The sequence below is a fragment of the Amphiprion ocellaris genome, chromosome 15 (assembly GCF_022539595.1).
Source record: "Amphiprion ocellaris isolate individual 3 ecotype Okinawa chromosome 15, ASM2253959v1, whole genome shotgun sequence".
In the NCBI taxonomy this organism is placed as follows: Eukaryota; Metazoa; Chordata; class Actinopteri; family Pomacentridae; genus Amphiprion; species Amphiprion ocellaris.
Window position 1 is genome coordinate 138,339 of NC_072780.1, and position 25,853 is coordinate 164,191.

General features: G+C 36.8%; 1 protein-coding gene across 2 annotated transcripts; it reads left to right on the plus strand.

Annotated features, from left to right (window-relative positions):
• The first annotated feature begins 854 nt into the window (after nucleotides 1-854).
• Nucleotides 855-25,642, plus strand: slc44a4 (solute carrier family 44 member 4). Of its 2 annotated transcripts, XM_023271249.3 has the most exons (22): nucleotides 855-1,067; nucleotides 8,562-8,610; nucleotides 9,750-9,823; nucleotides 11,087-11,165; nucleotides 11,276-11,375; nucleotides 11,468-11,593; nucleotides 11,729-11,789; nucleotides 13,350-13,470; nucleotides 13,914-13,997; nucleotides 16,904-17,016; nucleotides 17,292-17,408; nucleotides 18,328-18,427; nucleotides 19,734-19,826; nucleotides 19,963-20,065; nucleotides 20,271-20,530; nucleotides 21,586-21,680; nucleotides 21,877-21,980; nucleotides 22,727-22,800; nucleotides 22,929-22,999; nucleotides 23,607-23,701; nucleotides 24,187-24,271; nucleotides 24,916-25,642. In XM_023271249.3, exons 1-22 carry the CDS (start codon nucleotides 1,025-1,027, stop codon nucleotides 25,029-25,031), a joined length of 2,163 nt encoding a protein of 720 aa, XP_023127017.1. In that variant the 5' UTR covers nucleotides 855-1,024; the 3' UTR covers nucleotides 25,032-25,642. The 2 variants fall into 2 exon arrangements, with proteins under 2 accessions (XP_023127017.1, XP_054873609.1); XM_055017634.1 differs by lacking the exons at nucleotides 855-1,067; nucleotides 8,562-8,610; nucleotides 9,750-9,823; ... (1 more) ...; nucleotides 11,276-11,375; nucleotides 11,468-11,593 and adding an exon at nucleotides 12,266-12,404 and having other exon boundaries at nucleotides 11,738-11,789.
• The last annotated feature ends 211 nt before the right edge of the window (nucleotides 25,643-25,853 follow it).

The following is a 25,853-nucleotide window of genomic DNA, read 5'->3' on the forward strand; positions in this document are numbered from 1 at the left end:
TTTCCAACAAGACAAGGTCAGTTAAAGCCTGGATGGAGAACCAAAACATTGGAACCATGCCTTGGCTGCTCAATCACCAGATCTAAATCCAACTGAAAACCTGTGGAAAATCATCAAACGCTAAATGGAGAAGCACAAACCCAAAAAACAAAGCAGATTAATTAGAATTAGTGCAACAGGAATGGGCTGCTGTGACAGCAGAACAATGTCAGAAGCTGGTGGAGAACATCCAAGACGCATGGATGCAGTCATCAAAAACAATGGCTATGAATCAGTACTAACTCCTGTGTGGATCATGGGACTAAAACAGACAGAAAAGAAAACATGGAATCCTAAAAGCTGTTTTTGGCAGAACAATGCTATAGCTATTGATGGAAGAACTGAAATGATTTTGGTTATTATCAAGAAAACCATGGAAAATGTCTGATATCAGTTCTGAAATTAAACTCTGATGAGCTATTTTTGTTGTTATCATTACATTTGTCCAAACAAATGTACCTTTAGTGGTATCAGGCTTTAAAATGAACAAGAAATTGAAGAAAACAAGGGTGGAATAATAAGTTTTTCCATGACTGTCTATATAACCTGTAAAGGATACTATATAGAACCAAAGACAAGTTTCAATGTACATTTTAAAAGTGCAGAGATTTAAAACGACTCAGAGGAAATCTGGGGAAATTAATTCAGACTCATTTGTATTATTTTTACTTAAAAAAAAAAAAAACACTTGTACATACACTTATGAGACAAACCGTCCCCTGAGCTGAGGAGTGGTTCCTCTTCACAATAGACCATCTTTGACTCACGCGCAGGTGCGCATCCCTCAGCAGGTGCGCGCTCGTGACGTCTCTGCCTGGTTACAAACTGCCAGGAAAAGATTCGCTCATTTAGTTACTGAGTCCCGTTCAGACACACCGGAGCCGGTTCTAAAGCCGGTGTTAGCCGCCGGGTTGTAAAGTTTTAAAGCAGAAGAAGTTGTCTTTTAGCAGGTAGGGAGGAAAAAAAGTGAAGGCTGAGACGAAAAATGGGTAAAAAACGGGACGAGGAGAATCCGGACTCTGCGTACGGTGAGTCGGCCGTTAGTTCCCCAGAGGAGCCGGTTAAATTTAAAATACCCACCGCTAGCTAACGGCAGGCTTAAATTAGCCAGCTTGGAGTTAGCCAGTCCTGATAAATCGTATTTATTTATCCTATCATGCAAAAATAAAAAGTTTGAAACTTTGATTTTGTACAAATAATTTCACAATTAATGTATTTTTCAGACTTAACGGCTGATTTTGTGTAACGGCTGAAGTGTTAGCATGTTAAGCATCACTGGTGGCTAATTAGCTAATAGCCCGTTCAAATCAAAACTTTACAGTACGTCGTTTTTAAAATTATTTCAAAAAATATATGAATTAGCTAGCTTACTGGTGTTTATAGTAATAGGAACATCATAAATCTGTGCTTAAGGCCCAATATAGACTGTCTAACATCAATAAACAGTTATTGTTTTACAAATGATGCAGTGCTCTATCACAATTTTATTACAGATGAGACACAACACTTGATCTAACCATAAAAGCATTGATTAAAATTCACTAGTAGCTCTCAACTGACAACTGAGTAGAGCTACAACTATAAATTGGTAAATTATAATAGTAATAACTTTATTTAGAACAGCAAGATATTGGAGACAAGTCAGAGCAATCAGTTAAAATAAACTGTAAAAATGACAGTAAATTAAATGAATAATTAGCTACATTAGCACACAAATCAAACAAAGGAAGTAGGCAGTTTGAAAGTGAAAGTACAAGATTGAGGGTTAATGTCAACTGCTAAATTATTTACCAACAATTTCATAATAATAGTAATAATTGAGCTTCTTAAAATTAAAAATGTGTTGTTTTTTTTCCAGAAACCAATGCCAGCTACTTACTCTAGTTAATCAGGTTGACTAATTCATTCTCTATCCAATCATCTTTAATTTAAAAAACACATTAATTTAAACTTTAAAGCTTTTGAAACATTCTAAAATTAGGTTTCTGATTTCCTTAGAAGCCATAAATCAGTCTTCCAGTGTTTCACAACCCTGAAGGGATGTCTTCCTTTGTCCACAAACCTACTTTTAACTTCTTTACTCTTGGGTAAAGAAACCAGGACTAGGTTTGTGGACAGAACAAGGCCTTTGAGACACAGATTTTTATTGAAACGCCATCTTAGGACATTTTATAGACCAAACAACTCACGAAAAGATAATTGAGAAAGACATTTCTAACTCGTAAATCTGGACTTAAATAGTCAACACATGATTAAAGTGATTAGATAAGATAAGATAAGATAAAGTTCTTTATTTCTCCCCACTCCAGGGGAAATTTACATTAAAAAGAAGTTTTACCTTCTTGTAATAATATATTGGAGCCTTTCACTCCTGTCTGTTTAAGTAAAAATCCTTTGAAATAGAAGTTAGTTTTTGATTTTAATGCTCCCATTAACTTCCAAACTCAGGCTACGATCTATTATAAGGTCGTCACAAGTACACACTGCTTCATTTTTTATGCACAACGCCTTACTTTAATCACACTGTCAGATGAACATATTGTTTTAATCACTTGTTAAGTGTGCTTTGTTGGGTTTAAATGATGATTTGTCCCCAAATAAGACTGGCTGCCAAGCAGTCATAACTCTCTGCAGACATTTACAGACCAAGTGGGAAATAACTGGTCTGATGTCTTGACAATTTCAGAAAGCACACTAATAGAAATCAGATTTTTTTTAATGTCCTGTGTTAAATTAGATAGAGAATTGCATCATGATTGATTAAAAAAAAAAAAAAAATACCATCATTAATGGAGAGAGAGAATGTGATAAAGGTTAAGTTTGATTGGAAATGTTGGTTTTAGAGCAGTAGCTGAAGATCATTTTCATTATCAGTTATTCAGAAAGGTTTATCAGTTTATCATGTAGTCTTTAGAACACCAACAAAACAGTGAAAAATATTTCCCAGAGTTGAAAGTGTTGTCTTAATATGCCGTCTGTGCATGTTGAACAGTCCTAACCCCAAAAATGTTCAGTTTCCTTCCACTAAAGGGTTTAAAAAGTTGATGTTACATGCACTTGTAAAGTTTTTCAGGACTTAAAACAATCTAAGCAGCTGCTGATTTGTTTTTGTGATTAAATATTCATTTATAATGCCATTTACAGGTTGACATTTTAAAACTTTCTTAGTTACAGTTTACTGCCACTTTAGCCAGTTGAGAATCCTAACTTAGTTTTGTTAGAAAATTACTGAAATGACTGTTGTCATTAAAATATTTGCTCGGTTGTCGATCAACTCATTGGCTCTAAAGTTGCTAAATCGTTGGCTGTGATTTCATTAGTATTGACCCAAGAGTGAAAATGCATTGAAGGGAAACATGTTGTGTTTAAGATTTGAAAAAGTGATCTTCAGCAGCCACTGTCTCTGCTGATGCTGAAACATCTCAGACCTTCTCTGTCTGGTGTGTCCCTGTTTACTCTCTGTGACATCTGAAGATCTGATGTGTTCACAGGTCTATTGACAGTCTGGGAGGTTTAGAAAGGCTACAGTAAACAAACCCTCCCTGGGGGTAAATAGCCAGTCGGGCTTCACGTCTCCTCAAATATCTTAAATAAACACCAAAGGTTAGGGTGACAGCAAGTAAGGTGTTCAAAGTGTTGTTGCTGACTCCTCAATAAACGCAGCGTTGCCATAACAACCATTGTATGTAAATACATTAACATGGAATTAGCTTTCTGTAGCTCTCTACTATTGTTCTTGTCTTCATGAGGATGTGCAAATCCTTTTAAATGTTGATGACACAAGTAGATCTATTACAGCAGTCAGAGATTTCAGACAGCTTCATTTTTATTCTGTTTCCTTGTTCAGAGCAGTTACACATTTTTTCTGTGTTGAGAAGTAAGTGACCTGCTCTGGGTTGTTGTTGCAAATCACTGACCAGAAAATTTGTTAAAGCTCCTTAAAGAAACTTTAATTATATTAGTTTAAGAGCAACTTTAACTAACGTAGAGCAACTTTACCTCATTTAGAGCAACTTTAAATAATATAGAGCAACTTTAACTAATATAAAGCAGCTTTAATTCATGAACACCAGCATGCAAAACTTTGTGGTCACTTAGAAATGTCCTTATGTTTGAAAGAAAAGCTTTTTTTTTTTTTTTTTTTTTTTATGAATATACCATTGGATGAATGATATACCCAGTCTAGACATTGTTAATGTGGTAAATGACTATTCTAGCTGGAAACAGCTGATTTTTAATGGAATATCTTCATAGGGGTACAGAGGAACATTTCCAGCAACCATCACTCCTGTGTTCTAATGCTACATTGTGTTAGCTAATGGTGTTGAAAGGCTCATTGATGATTAGAAAACCCTTGTGCAGTTATGTTCGCACATGGATAAAAGAGAGGCAACAGGGAGATGATTTTAAAATGCAAATAAATATACTTGCACATTTCAAGCAAAGGAACCACCGATGGGGTAAATTTTAAAAAGCTTTTTAAAATTTTAGAAAGTTTTTTTAGAGGTAGAGATGGACCCAGAAAGTCCCTTTCATTAATTAATTTTATGGTGTTAAGTTGAATTAATTAGTTGATTGACAGAAAGTTATCAGTCCAATTATCAACTTGTTGCAATTTGTAAAGCCGAAATAACAAATATTTCTTCTCAAATGTGAGGATTTTATGTATTTTTTTCCCCTGTTGTATGCTGATAAAAAAAACAACATCTTCTGGACTGAACTCTTGATCAGACAACAATAACCAGTATGAAGATGCCATCCTGGGCTCTGAGAAATAGTCATGGCCATTTTTCAATTTTTTTGGACATTTTATTCACTAGATTATGAGTAAATTTTATGGATCGATAGAGACAATCTCTTTTGCACTAATATAATCTCTTTGAATATTTATAACGATACTAAATCCCTTCTGTTGTTTTCAGATGTTTACCCATGAAGGTATTCAGGAGCCACATAACACTTAAAATCAATCTTCCTTCCCTTCCCCTCGTATTTTGCACTTTTTCAGTCAGATTCTTTACTCCTCAGGTATTATACTACAGGTTACCAATTAACTAGCTGTTAAAGACATATATAGCAGGGTGAGGTTCGCCCATAAACTACATTTATTATAAAATGTTTTCAGGGTTTTCATCCTTTCAGTCAGCTGACCTGTTTCATTAGAATGTTTGCCTTTCTTTTCCAAAATGTTCCATAATTTGCTGTCATAGATTGTATTACTCAACTTGTCAGAGAAATTAGAAAGTTAGACACCCGTTCTCTCTTTCCCGTCACTCCTCTTTAGCCAAGGTCAAGCCATGACCTCCACACCCACTGTCATTTACAATTTTGCAAATTCAGGCAGTAAAGTTGCCCTGTGGCAATCCTGTCAGGGGTACAAAGATTATATGCCTTCCTTCAGTTTATTACAATGACACAAATACTGAAAGGTCATTCACATGTGTTGAGTTACTAAGAGACTTTTCCACATCATCCTTTAAACACTCAACAGGATCCTAGCAGAGCGACATTTGACCCTCATGCCATCACAGAAGGCCAATACAAAATGGTGAGAATATTGTTTAGGGAACAGATATGTGGCCTTTTTGTCAAATTCATGTTTCTTTGTCTAATTCACTGTAATTGGCGCTATATAAATAAAACTGAATTGAATTGAATTGAATTGAATTAATGACATTCACACACATATCATTTACATATCCTCCAGAGATGTTAGAACATGAACTCTGGTCTCATCTGGCATTTAGCACTTCAATGTTTAGCCACTAACATCATGCATCCTGTTTTAATATTTGCATCCTACTGTGAGAACCTGACGTGACTGACTGTGTTGACACTTTCACCCTTATTCAAATTACAGCCAGTGCAGATAAATTTAGTCTAGCTGCAGTGAGAAGAGCTGCCTGGTACAATGTAGCTCCCTTTGGAACGATCGTATCAGTCCAGCATGTTAGTATTTGCATGTGTCAGATGGTGAAGGGAGAAAACGCCAAAGGAAAGCCTGCTCAGTTTTAGCTCACCTGGCTGACCTCAAACTACAAATCTTAGTATTTCCATCCACCCTTATCCCCCGTCAGCACCAGCCTGGACACTCGGAGGCAGAAAAACGTAGCTGAGAATTTTTTTTTAAAAACACAAAAAAAAAAGCAAATAAAACCACAACTTCTCTTCTGTTGGAGAGAGTAGCAGTTATACAGGGTGTCCATAAAGTCTCTTTACAATTTTAAGAATTGATTACAAAGGCTAAAGTTGATAAGAAATCTTAACCAGATTTGTTTTATTGTAATCAGTGTTTATTAAAGTTTGGAATCGCATTGAAATTGTGTGTTTCAGGAATCTTGTTGGTGACAGAGATACCGTTAACCCTCATGTCGTCCTGCAGGTCAAAATTGACCTGGTTTAAAGTTTGAAAATGTGGAAAAAATATATATTTTCACAGTGAAACTTCTGATGTCCACATTTTCAACATTTTTGGCAAATCTTTGAACATTTTTTGGTGGAAAAAAAGAAATGCTAAAAATGTTTCTTACATTCACATAAAAATCAACCAAAATCCAGTGAATTTCGCTGGATTTTGGTTGATTTTTTTTGTGAATGTTCTTAAAGAAAATATTAGAAGTTTTACTGATATATATGGAATCACTTTACATATTTTTAGGATTTTTTTGAAAGATTTTTACTCATTTTTTGAAAATATTTCCAAGAATTTTTTGAAAATCAAACTTTTAAGGGAAACTTTTAAGGAATTATTGGAATTTTCTTCCTGAAAGCTTTGCAAATTTTCAGAAATTTGGTGAATTTTTTTGAATTTTTGGATTTTTTTCAGACAAGGAAACAATATTTTTTGGTGCTTATAAATGAAGACAGGTTAAATGAAACTCGATGTTTTCCTCAGATATTCTTGGTCGCCCACTCCTCCCTTTGTCCAACACGGTCCCTGTCTCCATAAATTTCTTGTGCCATCACGAAAGGACGTGACGTTGGATCTCTTCCATACTTAGTTCTGTCATTTCAATGAGTCTGCACATCCAATTTTGTCTCAATAAACCATGATACACATTGTGCCTTCTCTTGAGGAGTAGCCATTTTTTTAGGGTTTCGTTTAACAGTACCTCTTTCACCAGCAGGATTCCTGAAACACACAATTTCAATGTGATTACAAACATTAATAAACACTGATTACAATAAAACAAATGTGGTTATGATATCTTATCAACTGTCTTTGTAATAAATTCTTAAAATTGTAAAGAGACTTTATGGACCCTCTGTATTTTTCTTTTTTGTCACTATAACCCCAATTTCATTTAAGCCATGTTTTCCCTCTCACTATGTATAATCTGTTTAAATATCAATACTTTTTCTGCTTTTTTCTATGATTTCGCTTGTTTTTTCAGTTTTTTTTTTTTAGCATAGCTCCAGCTGCATATCCAAAACAAAAACAAAAACAAAACAAAAACAACCCTTCATACTGAAGAGTCATTTGGCTTTCAGCTCAATTTTTCTACAAAATAAGTGCATCTTCTGTTTGTGATCTTATGTAAGCCGTATGTTGATTACAAAGTTGGGAAATAAAGCTAGTATTTGGCTGATGTCCTACAACGATGACTGGTTCTGTCGGGTTATTCTTGCCCAGTGAGATGATGCAGCAGAAGTTAATTTAGCCTCAGATATATTACTTTCGTGACAGGAATGTTGTCAGGTAGGTAGGTAGGAGATACAACAATGCCAGTTTGAATCTTCTCGAGCAAATGTTCATGTTTGCGTTGCTCCCATTAAATAATTACACGTCTGTGACTCTGGTCTGAAAACAATACTTTGAATTCAAATTCTATTCAAATAACCCAGAGCTTCTATAGTCAGTCCTGTGCCCCAGTTTAGATCCTTTTCTCTTTCTTCTCTGCGTTTTGATTGCTCATACAGCGACTAACATGAAACAAATCCTCTTATTTGTGTGAGGACAAAGGGCTTCCACTGGATTCATCGTTTGTTTCTGCCATGAGTCTTTCTCTGCGTTCCAGGAAACAACAATGACACTTTTCTTCCCGGTAGTACAGTCCCTCTGTGACAGTGATTATATTGTAAAGCAGCTGTGAGCCAGCAGACCATAAAATATAAATAAAACTCTCTGTCCTTGTCTCTCCAAGTTCTTCTGATTCACTTGCAACATAATTCATTAACTCTTAGAAAAGAACACAGGGAGGAAATTTATTGCTTAGAAGCAGCAACACCTGGTTTTAGTAAACAGTCGTACACATCATCATGAAACTTGATCCAGTAACACGACAAATAATACCCAGGTATTGTTAAGGCAGCAACAGTCTTAGCTTTGTGTGAATAGCACTGTCCTTGTGTTTCTACAGTATACACACACATGCAGGTTAAGTCAACAGTGCGTTTCCTTGAGGTGTTACTGAGTTAAGTGTTGTTCCAGAAATAAGTGATAAACGACTCGTGTCCTTTATAATCTGACCACAAATAAGGAAGCTGCTGATTAATGTTGCATGACTCTTTGTTTTTCCCAGGAGAACCTGCTCAGTTTGACCCAACCTTCAAAGGACCGATACACAACAGGTGAGTCTGTCTCATTGGTCAACCCCAGTAAATAATCTACATCAGGAGTGTCCAACATGCGGCCTGCAGGCCAAAAGCGGTCCTCCAGAGGGTCCAATCCGGCCCTAAAAGTATAAAAATCACAGAGAAGACATTAACTGCAGATTGGAAATTAGTAGAACTATAAATTTAAAATCATTTCTAGACCATGACAAGTTGTTTAGATCATAAAGTAAAATACTAGATTGTTCATTGTTCTTTTGTCGTTTTGTGTCTCATTTTTGTAATATTTCGTGGTGTTTGTTGTTTTTGTCTTTTTTCATTTTTTTCATTTTTTTGTCATTTAGCTTCTCGTTTTTGTCGTTTTGTGTTTCCTTTTTGTCCACTTGTGTTATTTGTCTTATTTTCGTCACTTTGTGTTTTGCTTTATTTGTTGCTTTGTGCATCATTTTTGTCGTTTTGTGTTTCTTTTGTCTGGTTTTTGTTGTTTATCCATTTTTTGGTGCTTTTACCTTTTTTGTCAAATTTTTTTTCTGTCATGTTTTCTTTTGTGTCGTTTCATTTTTGGTCATTTTGTTTCTCGCATTTGTCGTTTTGTGTCTCGTTTTTGTAATATTTTGTCTTGTTTCTTGTCTTTTTTTATCTGACTTTTGTCGTTTTGATCATAAAGTAAAACCTTATATGTTCAGTTCCAGATGACTAAATGTTGTGTTCCTTTGTAGACACTCTGTGATCTGGAAGTTGTAATGTTTAAATGATAAATTGAGGCATAATGATCCTGAAATTGAATTTATTTTTCTTAAGAAATTTCAGGTTGTTCACAATGTTTTGTAGAAAGATACCTCATGAAATGTGGATTTTTGTGCACTAAAACAAAGGCAGAATTTGGTGTTGTGGTTATTTCTAGGTTCTTATGCTGTGATTTTACTGGTTACTTGAGATCAAACTGGGCTGAATGTGGAACCTGAACTATAATGACACTCCTGATCTACATGGATACCCAAATCCTTTGTCCAGCAGTAGGGTTTCTGATGTGCAGTGTTGGTCTTGTGTCTGTCTGTGTTTGTTTGTGTTCACTGATGGAATCACATTTATCACCTCCAATAATGCAAACTTCATCCTGTCCTCTCACACCTGTTGCTGTGTCTTTTCTTCCACAGAGGCTGCACCGACATAATCTGCTGTGTTCTGTTTCTGCTCGTCGTCCTCGGCTACATAGCAGTTGGAATTTTAGGTGAGAGAAACCCAACAACACTTTTAAGTCCTTCCTGTCTTAATCAGTCCTTATGTTCCAACAGCTTTCGGTTTGCGCCACTAACGACATTGCAACTTTCTGTTTTTTACCTTCAAAGTATGGTTCGGCATTTTGGAAAATACGTTTAGCCATTTTCTTGCAGAAAGTTAGATGAGGAAATCAATACAATTTTGTAACTGTTCACTATGAAGCCAGAGCTGGTAGCATAAAACATGGGAACAGATACAGATAGCCGGTTTTTGTCCAGCTGTAACCATGTCCATCCAGTAACATCTTCAAGGTTCTCCAAATAAAAAGCTTTTCTTGTTTCATTAATACAAACAAAACTGGAATTGTAAAATGACAGTTTGTGGTTTTGGGCAGATATATATTGGATTTATATTCATATGTTTGACTTCCTGGAATCAACCAGTTTTCTGGCATTGACGGTGACTTTCACATTTAATGATGTCTTTAATATGTTGAGTAGATCACGAATAGATCACCAGATGTTCCTCTTTTGTTCTCTGTAAACATCCAGTCAGCAGCTCTTTATTGCCCTGTCATCAAACTCATTCCAACACTGTCTGGCCCTGTTTCTTATCTAGAGTCAACAGTGGGTTGATAGTTTGTGCAGTCGCTTATGTGTGTCAATTAGATTAGATAGTATCTCCCAAATAATCAGCTATTATGCTTATTAAGCTTCCACTGGAGGCAGAAATCACCGGTTGGCTAAGGTGGACAGGTAGTGGGTAATTGGAGAGTTTTACTGCCCACTGTTGACATATGACAGCCTGGATTTATTAATTCTAGTCATTAAAATGTTCTGTCACTGATTATATGACCAGCTGTGGTAATAATCAAGGAACACATCAGCTCTAGCTTGTGTGTTTAAATTATTTTACGTCATTTGGCAAATGCTTTCGTCCTCAACTGTTTACATTAAGTTAATTCAAACCAAACTTCACAGGAGCAGGAGAGATAAAAGTGCATCCTGTTACGCCCTCTTGTGGTTGGTGTGAAATAGTTCATGAATTGCTGTGTTTACATCAAAGTCTATGACGTGATTTTGGTCAAAATGCTGCTTTTCTCACATTTTATTTTGGTGTGTATTTGCATAAATGGCCATTTCTAACCTATATCTTAACATGAGGCTGTCTGTCAGAATACTAATTAGTAAATAAATACAGTAGAGCACGACTGAATTATTAGCTTTTATTCTTTTGTGTCCTAGTTTTTTAACTTGTGTTTTTTTTCCATCAGCTTGGCTCTTTGGAGATCCTAGACATGTTCTTTACCCAAGGAATTCAACAGGGTGGTACTGTGGCATTGGACCAAATGAGTAATTCAGAATATGTTTTACTATTTAGTATTATTTGAACAAGCAAAATGTGTACATATTTAACAGCTTAACAAAAAATCTAAATAACTTTCTTTTCTTTTCTTTTCCAGAAATCGACCCAACCTGTTCTACTTTGATGTTCTCAAATGTGCCATGTCTGTTAACATTATGGCACAGTCTCTTAATGGTTTCCAGTGTCCAACCACACAGGTAGAGAAAGCTGCTGAATTTTGTAGTTTTACAATATTACTGTGCTTTTTATCCAGACTCTCAGAACTATTCATCTTTTTCACAACCCACAGGTGTGTGTAGAACAATGCCCCTCTGACTTCTATGCTTTGGAACCTTCAGCTTATTTTAGAAATCCAGCAGACGTTTTTAATGCAAGCCTGTGTGTGCCGTCCATCGACCTGAGAACTACTACCCTGGTAGGATATAGGTGTTGATGTCTGTTGTAAAGTAAAATAAAGAGTTAATGCAGTTGGCAGTAGTTGGTCTGGATTCATTTTGTTTTCCTGTTTTTCTAAACAACTTGATGATGGAAGTCTTTTTTCTTTTTTTAGTCCATTCAACAAATTGTAGACCAGGAGCTGTGTCCTTTCTTCTACATACCCACAACCCCTGGTGAGTAGATGGATGGATGGATGGATGGATGGATAGATAGATGGATGGATGGATACATGGATGGATAGATGATAGATAGATATATAGATGGATAGATGGATGGATGGATGGATAGATAGACGATGGCTGGATGGATGGATGATAGATAGATAGATAGATAGATAGATAGATAGATAGATAGATAGATAGATAGATAGATAGATAGATAGATAGATAGATAGATAGATAGATAGATAGATAGATAGATAGATAGATAGACACTTTAATAATCCTGAGGGAACAAAAATAACAAAAGACAAACCAGGCAGGTTAGTATCATTAACATTCAAGGTTCGTATATACTTGTAAAAACTTGCTGTACAATACTAGAGGTCGACTGATATATCGGCCGGCCGATATTTTGGGCTGATATATGGACTTTTTTCAATATCGGCCATGGGCTGATACTTATAAATAAAAAGTCGATTTGTGATCAGGCACCCGTACGGGCAGCTGCCGCGACCGCTTTTCCCTTAGAAGGACCCCCGGCACTCAGAGAGCGGAGCATGAGCAGAGCGAGTGAGCCAGGCAACAACAAGCCTCGCTCCACACCTGCTTATTTGGTAAAAAACACAGGTAAGAGATTTGTTTCTTGGTAAGAGAGAAAATGCAATGTTGATTTAGCCTTTAAAAGTCTTTACTGTGTGATCATCAAACTGTAAAAGTTAGCCATTTAAGTTTTAGCGTCAGCCTCAGGCATACAAGCAAGTGAGAAAGTGAAAGTAAATCTGTGGATGCACTGTGTGTGTGTGGTGCGCACCTATGCCCAGAGCGAGGCTGCTGGACGCCCCAGTCACTGAAGACACTTGAGAAATTACCGTTGATGCCAATTTCATATTAAACTTTTGTGTTTTATTTTGTGGTTTATCTAAAGATTTGTAATTTTTAACTGCACTACGTTATTTAATTTAATTAGCATTTGTTACAGTTTTTATTTTGTGATCATGTTTATCTTTTATACTTGAACAAGCAATTGCACTTTCAGGTTACTTTTTAATTGTATTTTTTGTAAACTTTAAGTATTTTTTTTATGTTATTGTACTTTTTCACTTTTTGTGTTCAATAAATGTTAGAGTTCTACTAGTGTATTTAATTTGTAATATATACATGTATATACTTTTAGTGTTTAAATTGCCTTTTGTAATTGATGTGCTTTAAAAAAAAAAAAAGGATATCAGCCTTAAAAATCGGCTTCTACAATCGGCTTTAGATATCGGCCATCGGCTGAAAATTTTTTTAAAAATCGGTATCAGCATCGGCCTTTGAAAATCCCATATCGGTCGACCTCTATACAATACTATAAACAAAACACTTCTAATTTTAAAATCTATACAGATACTAATTATATAAAAAGTCAATAAACAGTATTTACACCTTTAAAGGCACCGTGCTTTAAAGTGATTTAAGTGGTTTAAAGTGATTTTGACAGGTAGTATGAAAACAGTAAACATGTAGGTTCAGTTTTTCAGTCCTAGATTATTCCTAGTCTGAGATTTCAAACCTTATTTCCTCTGCTATCAGTGCTGGGGAGATGTTTGCCTGATGCTTCAGCACTGAGCGTGATCCCTTCATACTTCTCCACTGTTCCCGGCCTCCCCTCCTCAATCAATGAAACCGCCAACACCATCACCAATGGCACTTGGTGAGAGACCGTTCCCTGATGGCATCATGTTGCTTATTAAAGAACAAAATCTAAGTGTTCCTAACCACTGGACAAATAACTACACTTTCATAACCCCGTCTCTTTCTCCTCCTTATCACCAGCGTAGGGTCGAGTAGAGTGTTTTGTGTTGAGCTGTAAAGCAGCAGCTGGTTGTAGTTGCTTTAGTTGGTCTGTTTAAGTCAGGTGGCCTTGGATGTCATGGGAAACACTCTGTTGGGTATTAATGTGTTTTCTTCTTTCAATGTATGTCTCCAGATACTGAATGTCTGGGGTTGTCTCTATTTTTTCAGCCCGTCTTGCTTCGTTTGTGCCTCATTAGATGGGGAGTGGAGAGAAAATTAGATTAAAAAGTAAAGCTGTCAGCTGGATGATGATCACCTCATGAAAGTGGATATTTAACTTTTCACCTTGTAAACTTTTAGGGATGTTGTGAATGGATTCAGCACCAGAGACATCGGCATGCGAATCTTTGAGGATTTTGCGTCGTCGTGGCCGTGGATTCTTGTGTGAGTTAACCTTCTGAGCCACATGTCTGCCACCTGGTGGCCCACAGAGAGAAGTTCGTCTGAGGGTGGATTACAGTATTTCTCGGTCACTTTGGTACATTTCTCAGATCAGAATTGAAAGTCTCAAAACTACTTGTTCAGTCTTCACGTCATTGTGTCACTTGTGCACATCAAAAAAGCAGTTTCTCATTTCTTTGAACAAGTTGGAAATGCTTTGGTTCATCCATGCAAATAATTCTGTCCAATTCTCTGCTTTCCTACATTATCAGCTGCTTCTGTCATGTTGATCTAAGGCCTTGTCCACACGTAGCCGGGTTTTTGTAAAACCGAATATCCTGCCCCCTCCGTCTAGAAAAAAACTTACTTACACACCACCTCGTTTTTAGAAAAAAACTTCATCCACACCTAACCGCATGAGTGCGTTTTTCAGCACATTCATAAGCATGCCAGACCTTTAGGTGGCAGTAGTTCCCCAAATCCTAGCAAGGTGGTGGAGAATAACCGTCCTTAACGTCGTCCTTCGCCTGTGTTGTTGAATGTGGAGCAGTATCTGGGCTTGTAAAACAAGCAAGTAAAAAGCGCCTGTACAAGAAACAGCTCCCAAAACCTTGTGAGAGCATCCATACTGTTACCCAATGTAAACACAGGTCGCATATGTGACGTAAGAGCATATTTTGTCGCAGGCGGTGACGTTTCGAAACGCAAAACCCCGGTTACTGATGTCCACATGCAGACGCATAAAACGGAGAATTCGCAAATCTTCACTTTGGTCGGAGTTTTTAAAAAGAATCGTTTTTGATGACGTAAATCTGCGTTTTCGTGTGGATGATAGGCCGAATCGTGGAAAAATATCTTCGTTTTGTGAGATACCCAGCTACGTGTGGACAAGGCCTAAATGTATTCTAATGGGTCTCTGTTGAATAGTCCCCCCCCCAACCAACCAACATTTTTTATAGCCTTTTTTCTAAATCTGTCCTGAATTGGTAAATTGCTCCCATGTGAATCTTGACTTTCTCTAAGAAGAGAAATGTGTGAAGGGTTCAGGTTTTCTGAAATTGCTCAAAGACGCAAGAGAAGATATTTGTGATGTGGATGAGAATTTGTGACTCAACAGACAGGAACGTCAGGAGGTGTAGGAAGACTGCACTGGAATTCCTACAGCTTCATGTACAGTTTTCCCTGAGGTAGGGCTGGGCGATATGGCCTAAAAAAAAAAATCTCAGATTTTTTCACAAAAAATCCCGATTCACGATTTATCCGATTTTTTTTTTTTTTTTTTCCCCCTACCTATTCTCAGCATCCCGGAGTCCAGTCTACTCTATGCAAATAAGCTGCAGCTCTCTCCAGGTAAACACAGCGGATCGCAGCTGGAAATGCGCTGCATGTGGCATGCTGGTCCGGTTGCGGTGCATTTCCCGCTGCAATCCGGTGTGTTTACCTGGAGAGGGCTGCAGCTCATTTGCATAAAGTAGACCGACTTCTACTTCAGTGGTTCCCAACCTGTGTGGCTTGGAGCCCCTCCTATAAGCTGCACCCCAGCCCCAGCGCCCCACCCACCCGCCCACCCACCCATCACCACCACAACCACCACCACCACATAAGTACACTACAAAACATAAGAGGGAAGTTATTGAATTGTATTACTAATAGAAAATTTCCTAAAATTACAAAAAAATATTTTATATCAAACCAAGAGTTCAAGAGTTGTACTATGACGGGGAGGAGAGAGTTTATAGCTGCAGTAAATTTGTTGACACTACAATGCATAAGAGTTAAGTTATTGATTTTTAATTTTTTTTAAACTAAAAAATTCCTTACAATTATGAGAAAAAATATTTAATATTAAACCAAGGGGGGGGGCGCACTCTGAACTACGGGAACCCAGCGGGAAGGCGTTGGTGGTGAATGTTGATGAGAAAATCGATTTTCATTAAAACAAATCGACATTAAGTACAAACTCGAATTAATCGATAAAATCGATTTATCGCCCAGCCCTACCCTGAGGAGATTGTCTCTGTTCACATTTCTACTTTTGTTTTTTTCTTGGTGCTATGCAGCACTGTTTTCCTTTCTGTACCACAATAAGGTGGTCTGTCCACAAATTACAGTGAAAACGTGAATGTCAATCTTGTCCAGTCTCTTGCAATCAATCTCCCACATACACTAAGGTGGAACGTACAATTTACAATAATTGTCATCAGAACTTCATCCATAGTTTACATCAGAACATCCCTCAAGATACACTGTTATAATGACAACATGACTCAGCAATCTGACTATCTGATCCACACAATGACACCAGGACTGGTCATTCTGATGCCACTGACATGTTCATTGACACAGATATTTACTTTTGAGAGATGAACTGAGGATTTTGAGCAAGAGACTGGCTTTTGCGGGTAATCCATGGTGTTTTGATATTTGTACGAATTGTTTTCAGAAATGCACTTACTGTTTTGCAAATGTCGAGGATGATTCGAGAAATGTACCAAAGTGACTGAGAAAACTGTAAAAGAGGAATTCCATTTTGGTTGTTTGTCCTTGGATGTTAACATGTAACAGAATTAATGCTTATATCAAATAAGACCTGAATTTTATTCATGACAACATACACTGAGGCGTCTTCAACAAACCTTCTACATTTTCAAGTTTTGTTGACATAAATGTTAATAACATGGATAAAATCTGAACATTTTTAGCATAATAATAATAATGTTAGCTTTCCAAAAGTAGTGTATATATGGCACAACTATTGCATTAAAATACATTAAATTAGTGCTCAGTAAGTGTATATGTCTGTACTACAGGTTAGTGTGCTCCTTTATTTTACACTACTTTGACAGTGTACATGTGTCATATGTCTTGCAGTTTAATAATCTATAACATTCCCTCCTGTCTGTCCTCAGTGGTCTGCTGATAGCCATGCTGGTCAGTATGCTCTTCCTGCTGCTGCTGAGGTTCATTGCTCCCATCATGGTGTGGGTGCTCATCATAGGAGTCCTGGTGGCTGGAGCTTACGGTAAAAACACTCCCCTGGAGCAGTTTCTACGTCAGACACTGTTTTCTGTTGGTAGATGTTTTTTATAGTTAGGCAGCCTACATTTTATATTGCACGTTTACTGTAAATTTTAATTATATTTTTTGAAAAGTCTTCAGATACGGATTGTATACACAATGGTTTTTATTTTTAGAAATTAAGTACAATGCGATCCAATTCAAAGAGTTTTCCATTTACATTGGTACTGAACACAAAATATTTCAGTTAGGACTGCTGTTTCTGTGTTTCCATTGCAGGGATATGGCACTGCTACTGGGAGTATGAGAACTTCAAAGACACCAGCATCAGTGATGTTGGTTTAACCACCAACTTCAAAACTTATCTGCAAGTTCAAGAGACCTGGCTGACCTTCTGTGAGTCTGATTAAAATACTTTTGGTTCTATTAACATATTCTTTTTTTAATTAGACACAGAGATAGCATTCACACTCAACAGCTTTTAGCAGCTTTAACCCTCGTGTCGTTCTGCGGGTCAAAATTGACCCGTTTTAAAGTTTGAAAATGTGGGAAAAATATATATTTTCACGGTGAAACTTCTGATGTCCACATTTTCAACATTTTTGGGAAATATTTGAACATTTTTTGGTGGATAAAAGAAATGCTAAAAATGTTTCTTCCATTCACATAAAAATCTACCAAAATCCAGTGAATTTTGCTGGATTTTGGTTGATTTTTATGTGAATGTTCTCAAAGAAAATATTAGAAGTTTAACTGATATATATGGAATCACTTTAGATATTTTTAGGATTTTTTGGAAGATTTTTACTCATTTTTTCAAAATATTTACAAGAATTTTCTTGCCAAAATTGGGGGATTTTTTATTTTTTTTAAATAAAACTTTTAAGGGAAACTTTTAAGGAATTATTGGAATTTTCTTCCCGAAGGTTTTGCAAATTTTCAGAAATTTGGGAAAATTTTTTGCTGAAATTTTGGATTTTCTTCAGACAAGGACACTATTTTTTGGTGTCCGTAAATGAAGACAACAGGAGGGTTAATAGCCAGTACAGATAATGAGAGGTATAGCATGGAGTTGTGTCTCTTTAAACTGTTACATCTAAAAATAAACATATTAAAATCATTGTTGACATACATGCAAGAGTCATGTGCCATGTTATGGTTCAGTTTTATGTCTGCAAATCAACAAATATATCTGAATGGATGGTGTTTCTTTCCATAGATTTGCTATTTAGAGTGCATGTGTTTGGCATAGGGAGATGCACAGTAGGCTCCAGCGTCTTTGTACCTTCTATATTTATCTCATTCTGCTTGTCAGTGATCATCATATCGGTGGTGGAGGTGATCATTCTTCTGACCGTCATCTTCCTGCGGACCAGAATCCTCATAGCCATCGCCCTCATCCAGGAGTCCAGCAAGTGAGTTACTGAACTCTAGCAATTAAATACATTTGAAAATATTTTATCTTATTATCATTATTATTATTATTATTATTATTATTATTGTTAGCTGGTCCAAAAAAAGAGCATATATAGTTTGTTTTTCATGTTTAACGAGTATAGACTGTAGAAGAAAAACATTTATTTGATGAAGTCACTCAATCACAACCAGGAGCAACTGGCAGCTTTTAAGTTAGAATGTCTTCATGTTGTTCAGTGCATTAGTTTCCACTGTCAGTCAATCAACACACGTTAAATTTCATTCTAACAGCGATGACAGTTTTTTGGTTTTTTGGCCCTCTTTCTTGACATATGCTTCAGTAACGACTGGATCTTCTGGCCCTTAAAAAATAAATCTGAATTTCAGCCAGATTAGTCAAACTACAGAAATTCTTTTTCCTTACTTGGAGAAAAACAATATTGGAGCACCATTCCAGTGTTCTCCAGCAGTGCTGCACCTGTTCACATAGAGAGCAGTCCTCCTCCAAGGCTGCTCAGTCGTATCATTTCTGACTGCTGAAATCTCGAAAAAATTCCTGGCAGAAATCACGGCACCATAGAATGAGTTCATTTAATATAGATGTTTCTACAAACAAAATGACGTTGCACTGAGCACAGGCATGTGTTATACATGTTTATGTTATGTACGTATACCGAATCGCGTGACCTAAATATGTAGCGCGTAGCGGGAATTGATGGGACTCAGAAACACCTCCACAATTTAATCAATTGTTCCTTGGATCATTTCCAATGAATAAGTCCTCAGAGATGGATTTGTAGTAGGATCACAATCATGTGATCGTCAGCAGGCAGCTGATGTAGCGTTCACTTGTTGTCATGGTTACAGTGATGCTGTGCAGCTTTCTGGTAATCATACAGAAATCTTTAACAAATCCGTGGATCCAGACTATAAGCTGCATCACTGCCAAAATCTAATCACTTGGTCCTTGTGTCATTTCTGACCTTCCCTGAAAATTTCATCCAAATCTGTTAGTCCGTTTTTCAGTAATGTTGCGCACAGACAGACTGACAAACCAACGCCGATCGTAACATAGCTGGTACGTAAAAATGCCCTCAGCAGCTCACATTTCCTGTCTATATCTGCTGGAACATTCCACAATAAAAAGGCAACATGCCCCCAAAAATGTTTGAGAAAACGTATCATAAAATGCATGAGGTTTGTTTTTATACTCAAATGAACTAACAATACTATTCCCTGAAGCCATTCATAATCAGTGTGTGTTGGTCTGTATTTTACTGTATGCTCTGTGTTTTTATTGTGCAGAGCCATCAGTCACATGATGTCTGCTCTGCTCTACCCTCTGGTCACCTTCGTTCTGCTGCTGGTGTGTGTTGCTTACTGGGGCGCCATGGCTTTGTATCCTTTAATATGATGTCTGCATGTGCGTGTGTGTTTAATGCAGGCTGTTACGGTGCACCACACACTGTGTATCAGAGGCTTTTACTGTTCACACCTCAGAGCACCAGTTCTTCTCTTTAACCAGTCAATGCAGATATTTGGCCACTTCAGGCGACCCGATCTACAAAGTGGTGGCCCTCAACACCACCATGGGCGACTGTGGAAACATCAATGGCACCGCCAACTGTGAACCTGAGGTGTGGGTGGATAAATCTGTATCCTACATTTGTTCCTCAGGTGTAGGCAGTAGAAGACACTTAATGTAAAATACGACTGTAATATACAAATATGTCCCCTCTGCGAGTGATTAGCAGCTGCCTGGTAGATGGAAATGAACAGGAACATGGTGGAATGAAAAGACATACTGTTGACACTCTTCTCGTTCTTCCATCCTCTTGTTAGAGCTTCAGCCCGTCAGATTACCCAGGATGCCCCTCAGTCAGCTGCATCTTCATCAAATACAATGAGGAGGGTCTCTTGCAGGAGAACCTCATGAACCTGCAGATCTACAATGCTGTGGCTTTCCTCTGGTGTGTCAACTTTGTCATCGCTCTGGGACAGTGTACGCTGGCGGGGGCCTTCGCCTCCTACTACTGGGCCTTCAACAAACCCAACGATATCCCCACTTTCCCCGTGTGTGGCGGTTTTATGCGCTCACTGAGGTATGTTTAGAAGCTGCTGTTGGAGTGTTACATTTCTGTGACCAAACGTCAAACTGAATACCACCGGGGGTTAACACAGAAACTGTAGGGTGATGTTTCATGAAGCTGAACATCTGAATGTTTTTCATCCTGTAGTCATTTAAAAGCTCTACCCAAAAAACTTCAACTATTTTATCCCACTGTGAGATAAATTCGTCACAGCTGACTGCAGTTCCCACGCTGTCTGATAGGGGGCGCTTTAGATTTAACTGATATAACAGCAGAACTCAGCAGCAACTGAACACACCATAGCTTTCAACCCTCCTGCTGTCTTCATTTACAGGCACCAAAAAATATTGTTTCCTGGTCTGAAAAAAATCCATAAATTCTGCAAAAAAATTCCCCAAATTTCAGAAAATTTGCAAAACCTTCAGGAAGAAAATTCCAATCATTCCTTAAAAGTAAATAATTCCAGCAAAATTTGCTGGATTTTGGTTGATTTTTTTGTGAATGTTCTTTAAAAAAAAAAAAAAAAAAAAAAAAAAAATTAATTTCTTTTTTCCACCAAAAAATGTTCAAAGATTTCCCAAAAATGTTAAAAATGTGGACATCAGAAGTTCCACTGTGAAAACTGATATTTTTTTCCCTCATTTTCAAACTTTAAATTTGCAAAACCTTCAGGAATAATTCCTTCAAAGGTTCCTTTCAAAGTTTTATTTTAAAAAACAAACGAATTTGGCAAGAAAAGTATTGTAAATATTTTCACAAAACGAGTAAAAATCTTCCAAAAAAACCCCTAAAAATGTCTAAAGTGATATTTTTTCCCACATTTTCAAATTTTGACCTGCAGGACAACACGCGGGTTAAAGCATTATTTTACAAGCCACACTGACGTTGTTATTTTTCCATTTGATTCATGTTGTGTGGCTGTACAGAGATGATCTAATAATTACTCACGGTGACCATTGAAGACATGAAGACCAGTGGCAAATCAGTATGCTCTTTGATCATGTACTCTTCTGTATCTTAAATTCTCATCTATCCTTCCAGACATGATGTTTGTTCTTTAATTCTAGGTACCATGTGGGCTCCTTGGCGTTCGGTGCTCTGATCCTGACTCTGGTGCAGGTTATCAGGATTATCCTGGAGTACATCGACCACAAAGCCAGTGGTGAGGCAGATGCAGTTTATTTCTGTTGCATCACTTACAAAACAAAACCGTTTGTCACAAACAGTGGAGATAAACTGACCCAGGATCAATTATGAGAGCCTCATTGTAGAGCTACACTCAAAGTTTATTTTCCAAATGAGTCGATGGAAGATAAATGTGTGACAGAACTCACAGGTTCTCGTCTCCTCGTTTCCAGGAGCCCAGAATCGAGTCGCACGTTTCATAATGACCTGCTTCAAGTGCTGCTTCTGGTGTCTGGAGAAGTTCATCAAGTTCCTCAACAGGAACGCGTACATCATGGTGAGCAGGTTTTCATCCCATCGTTCTGAAATGTTCACCTTCACAGGTAGAAACATGCCTTCCATTAACCCTCCTGTTGTCCTCATTTACGGGCACCAAAAAATATTGTTTCCTTGTCTGAAAAAAATACAAAAATTCAGCCAAAAAATTCAACAAATTTCAGAAAATTTGCAAAACCTTCAGGAAGAAAATTCCAATAATTCCTTCAAAGTTTCTCTTAAAAATTAGATTTTCAAAAAATCCCCCAAATTTGGCAAGAAAATTCTTGTAAATATTTTCAAAAAATGACTAAAAATCTTCCAAAAAATCCTAAAAATATCTAAAGTGATTCCATATATATCAGTAAAACTTCTAATATTTTCTTTAAGAACATTCACATAAAAATCAACCAAAATCCAGTGAAATTCACTGGGTTTTGGTTGATTTTTTTTGTGAATGCTCTTAAGAAACATTTTTAACATTTCTTTTTTTCCACCAAAAAAATGTTCAAATATTTCCCAAAAATGTTGAAAATTTGGACATTGGACGTTTCACTGTGAAAATATATTTTTTCTCCACATTTTTAAACTTTAAAACGGATCAATTTGACCTGCAGGATAAAATGAGGGTTAAAGTCTACGGAGCACGTCGCACTTTATTCTAACATCATTACGTAGTTTATTCAACACTTCCATCACTGGACTGTACCTGCTTTTAATCCAGTATGTTGTATGTTTATATTCTGAAATGAGTGCTTTTTCTTGCAGATCGCCATTTATGGGAAAAACTTCTGCGTTTCAGCCAAAAACGCCTTCATGCTTCTCATGAGGAACGTAATCAGGTCGGTGCTGTAGTTCCTCTTCCTAGACACAGACAACCTGCTGTCTGTGTAACCAAACACCTGTCCACTCAGTGGATATATTTCCATGTTTGAGACTCTGAACAGCGTCGTTTTGTGTCTCCTCTCAGGGTTGTGGTGCTCGATAAAGTGACAGACCTGCTGCTGTTCTTTGGGAAGCTCCTGGTGGTCGGAGGAGTTGGTAAGGACGGAGCAAACCTGTCAAATCAGTCTTTATTTAAGTGTTTGTTTGCTTTAAACATTGTAGAAAAGATTTTTGATCAAAGAATGATGTTTTTTTTGGGTCTAAACACACAGATGGACAATATTTAGTTACAATTCTATGGATCTACAACGTTTAAAGTTTAAAATAAAATACAAATCACCACAATAATAAGTGAGCAAACACAGAAAAGGAGCAACATTAGCTTTTATTTTTAGTCATTTGTCTGGTTTCACAAACGGTAGAACATTTAGTAGCTGAAGTTCTGGATATGAGTTTAGACGAGAGCTAAAAGCAGTGTAAATGTTCTATATATTCATCTTCGAGGCAAACTGCAGAATATCCATAGATGGGAGATTGAGACTTCCATGTTTCTTGCTAAAAGACAAATATGAAGCAACAAGACCCAGAACGGTTCTGTAAATAAACACCAATGACTGAGACGTCGGTACTTACAGATGTCCAGATGTCCTACAGATGCAGTAAGGAGAAAAACTATTAAAATGTGTTTTTCTTTTAGTGAAGTCTATGTATCTATGAATAACCGTTTATATGAACGCATCAGAAACGTTCTTTCCTTTTCCAGGTGTTCTGTCCTTCTATTTCTTCTCTGGACGAATCGCGCTGCCAGGCAACACTTTCCGCTCTTCAAGCCTCAACTACTACTGGATGCCAATTATTGTGAGTCGTAATCTTTGTCTAGTTTTATAGTTGTGTGTTGTTGAAGAAATTTCACTCTTAGTCCTTGGAAGTTGCTGTAGTTTGGTGTTTATTGGTGTTCTTTCATACGGTGGGCTGAACAACACAGAGCATGAGTCTGTGAAGGTAAGAAGACACATTTTATAGGGATCTCAGAGAGTAGGGAGGAGCTGTATGTAAATATAAGGGTGGATAGTGGTTCATTTGTGTATGGTTGCTAATTGGTAACAGAGAGTAAAACAAACAACAAAAGGTGATTGAATCAAGGGGTCTGGTAGACAACAAAGGGTAAGAGATGAAGACTGACAGTAACAAATAGCAAAAGATGAAAGAATTGTGGATAACCGTGGGAAATGGAACGAAGGAGTGACACTAGGAGGTATCTGTAGCAGAAGGTGTGCTATTTTCTATATCAGTGTTATTTTAGTTTGAACTTGTTGGTATTTTTGTGTCGTTCTGTGTTGCAGACGGTGGCGTTTGGCAGCTACCTCATCGCTCACGGCTTCTTCAGCGTCTACAACATGTGTGTTGACACGCTGTTCCTCTGCTTCTGTGAGTAAATCTGAAGTTAACATTCACATTTTATTAATTAAATAAGGCCTAATTTACAGTAAAATCACCTCAGTTATTACACTGTTTTGTAACATGATAAATTTAAACGACAAGACTTAAAAATAAGTTTGACCCTGTAAGACCCAAATACAGGAAAAAATGAGCAAAAATTTTACACACACACACACACACACACACACACACACACACACACACACACACACACACACACACACACACACACACACACACACACACACACACACACATATATATAAAAAAAACCCAAATATAGAAAAAACATATATATACTATATATACATATAAAAATATAATTTGTGCTATTTTTTGCAATTTTTTTGCTCTTTCTATATGTGTATATATGTATGTATGTATATATATATATGTGTGTGTGTGTGTGTATATATATATACACATATATATACACACATATATAAGTATATATATATATATATTTATATATATACGTATTTATACAAATATAGAAAAAATGAGCAAAAATAATACACAGATATAAGTAATTTAAAAAATAAAACTGCTGTATTTCTGCAGTAGTGGGTTTTCCAGGGTTAATTATTTTAAGGAAGTAATAATAATGTGACACACTGATGTTGGTCTCCCAGTGGAGGACTTGGAGCGTAACGATGGATCCATGGAGAAGCCGTACTTTATGTCCAAAAGCCTCATGAAGATCCTCAACAAATCCAACAAAACACTGAAGAAGCATCGAGAAAACTGAAGACATTTTTCCCTCTTCAGAGTTCATCAAACCACACCACCACCGTCCCACGTTCAGGTTGTTTGCATCTTTTAACTTCACAGCACTCCGTTCTTTTTCCAAATACGTTTACCAAAACTGAGCTGCTGATTTTGCACATTTTAATGATTGTGTATGTTTCTTCTGCATGTGCGTTTGTACTATTAATAACTGTATATAGAAAAGGACTGAGTGTGGGACTGCAAGGAATGTGATTTTTTTGTTGTCCTACTTGACACATTTCTTCATTTGTTAAAAGAGTTTTGTAGCATTTTGTTCCTCATTTTAAACTACATTTCTGAATGTTTCTGCTGTTGACATTTTAGACGTTTTGGAGTGTCGGTTCTTCCAGTTTAACGCCAGTAAGTTTCAGGTTTTATAGAGAAAAATGTGATTTCTTAGATGGAACAAAAACATTTCTAACAAATACTGTTGTTCCTCAACATATTGTTTGTAAAAAGGTTGTTCTATAAAAGCAAATATTTTTATGGCAAAATTGTTGATTGTATTGAAAATTGTAAAATAAATTATAAACTGTAAATATAAATATGACATCAGCCGACATTTAACAATAAATGTTTTCATTGTCTTCAGGTTTTCCGTTCAGATTATTCTGTCGAACAAGTCAGCAGATTTTTTAAATGTGTGTTCCACGGCCTCCTCTCTACTTGACGCTACAAGAACAGTTTCTTCCCACAGACCTTCATTCCAAACATTTAAATTAATCTAAATACAGGAACCGATCCATTTTAAACACTGTCATTAACTTTGTGTTTATTGCTAATAATTGTATTTTTGCACTAA

What these genes read in the sequence shown, in the direction of transcription:
- slc44a4 (XM_023271249.3), top strand. Translation starts at nt 1,025, where the DNA reads ATGGGTAAAAAACGGGACGAGGAGAATCCGGACTCTGCGTACG. An exon ending in TCCAGTGTCCAACCACACAG is followed by an intron (nt 11,376 to 11,467) that starts GTAGAGAAAGCT and finishes CACAACCCACAG; the next exon opens with GTGTGTGTAGAACAATGCCC. An exon ending in GGTTTTATGCGCTCACTGAG is followed by an intron (nt 20,531 to 21,585) that starts GTATGTTTAGAA and finishes CTTTAATTCTAG; the next exon opens with GTACCATGTGGGCTCCTTGG.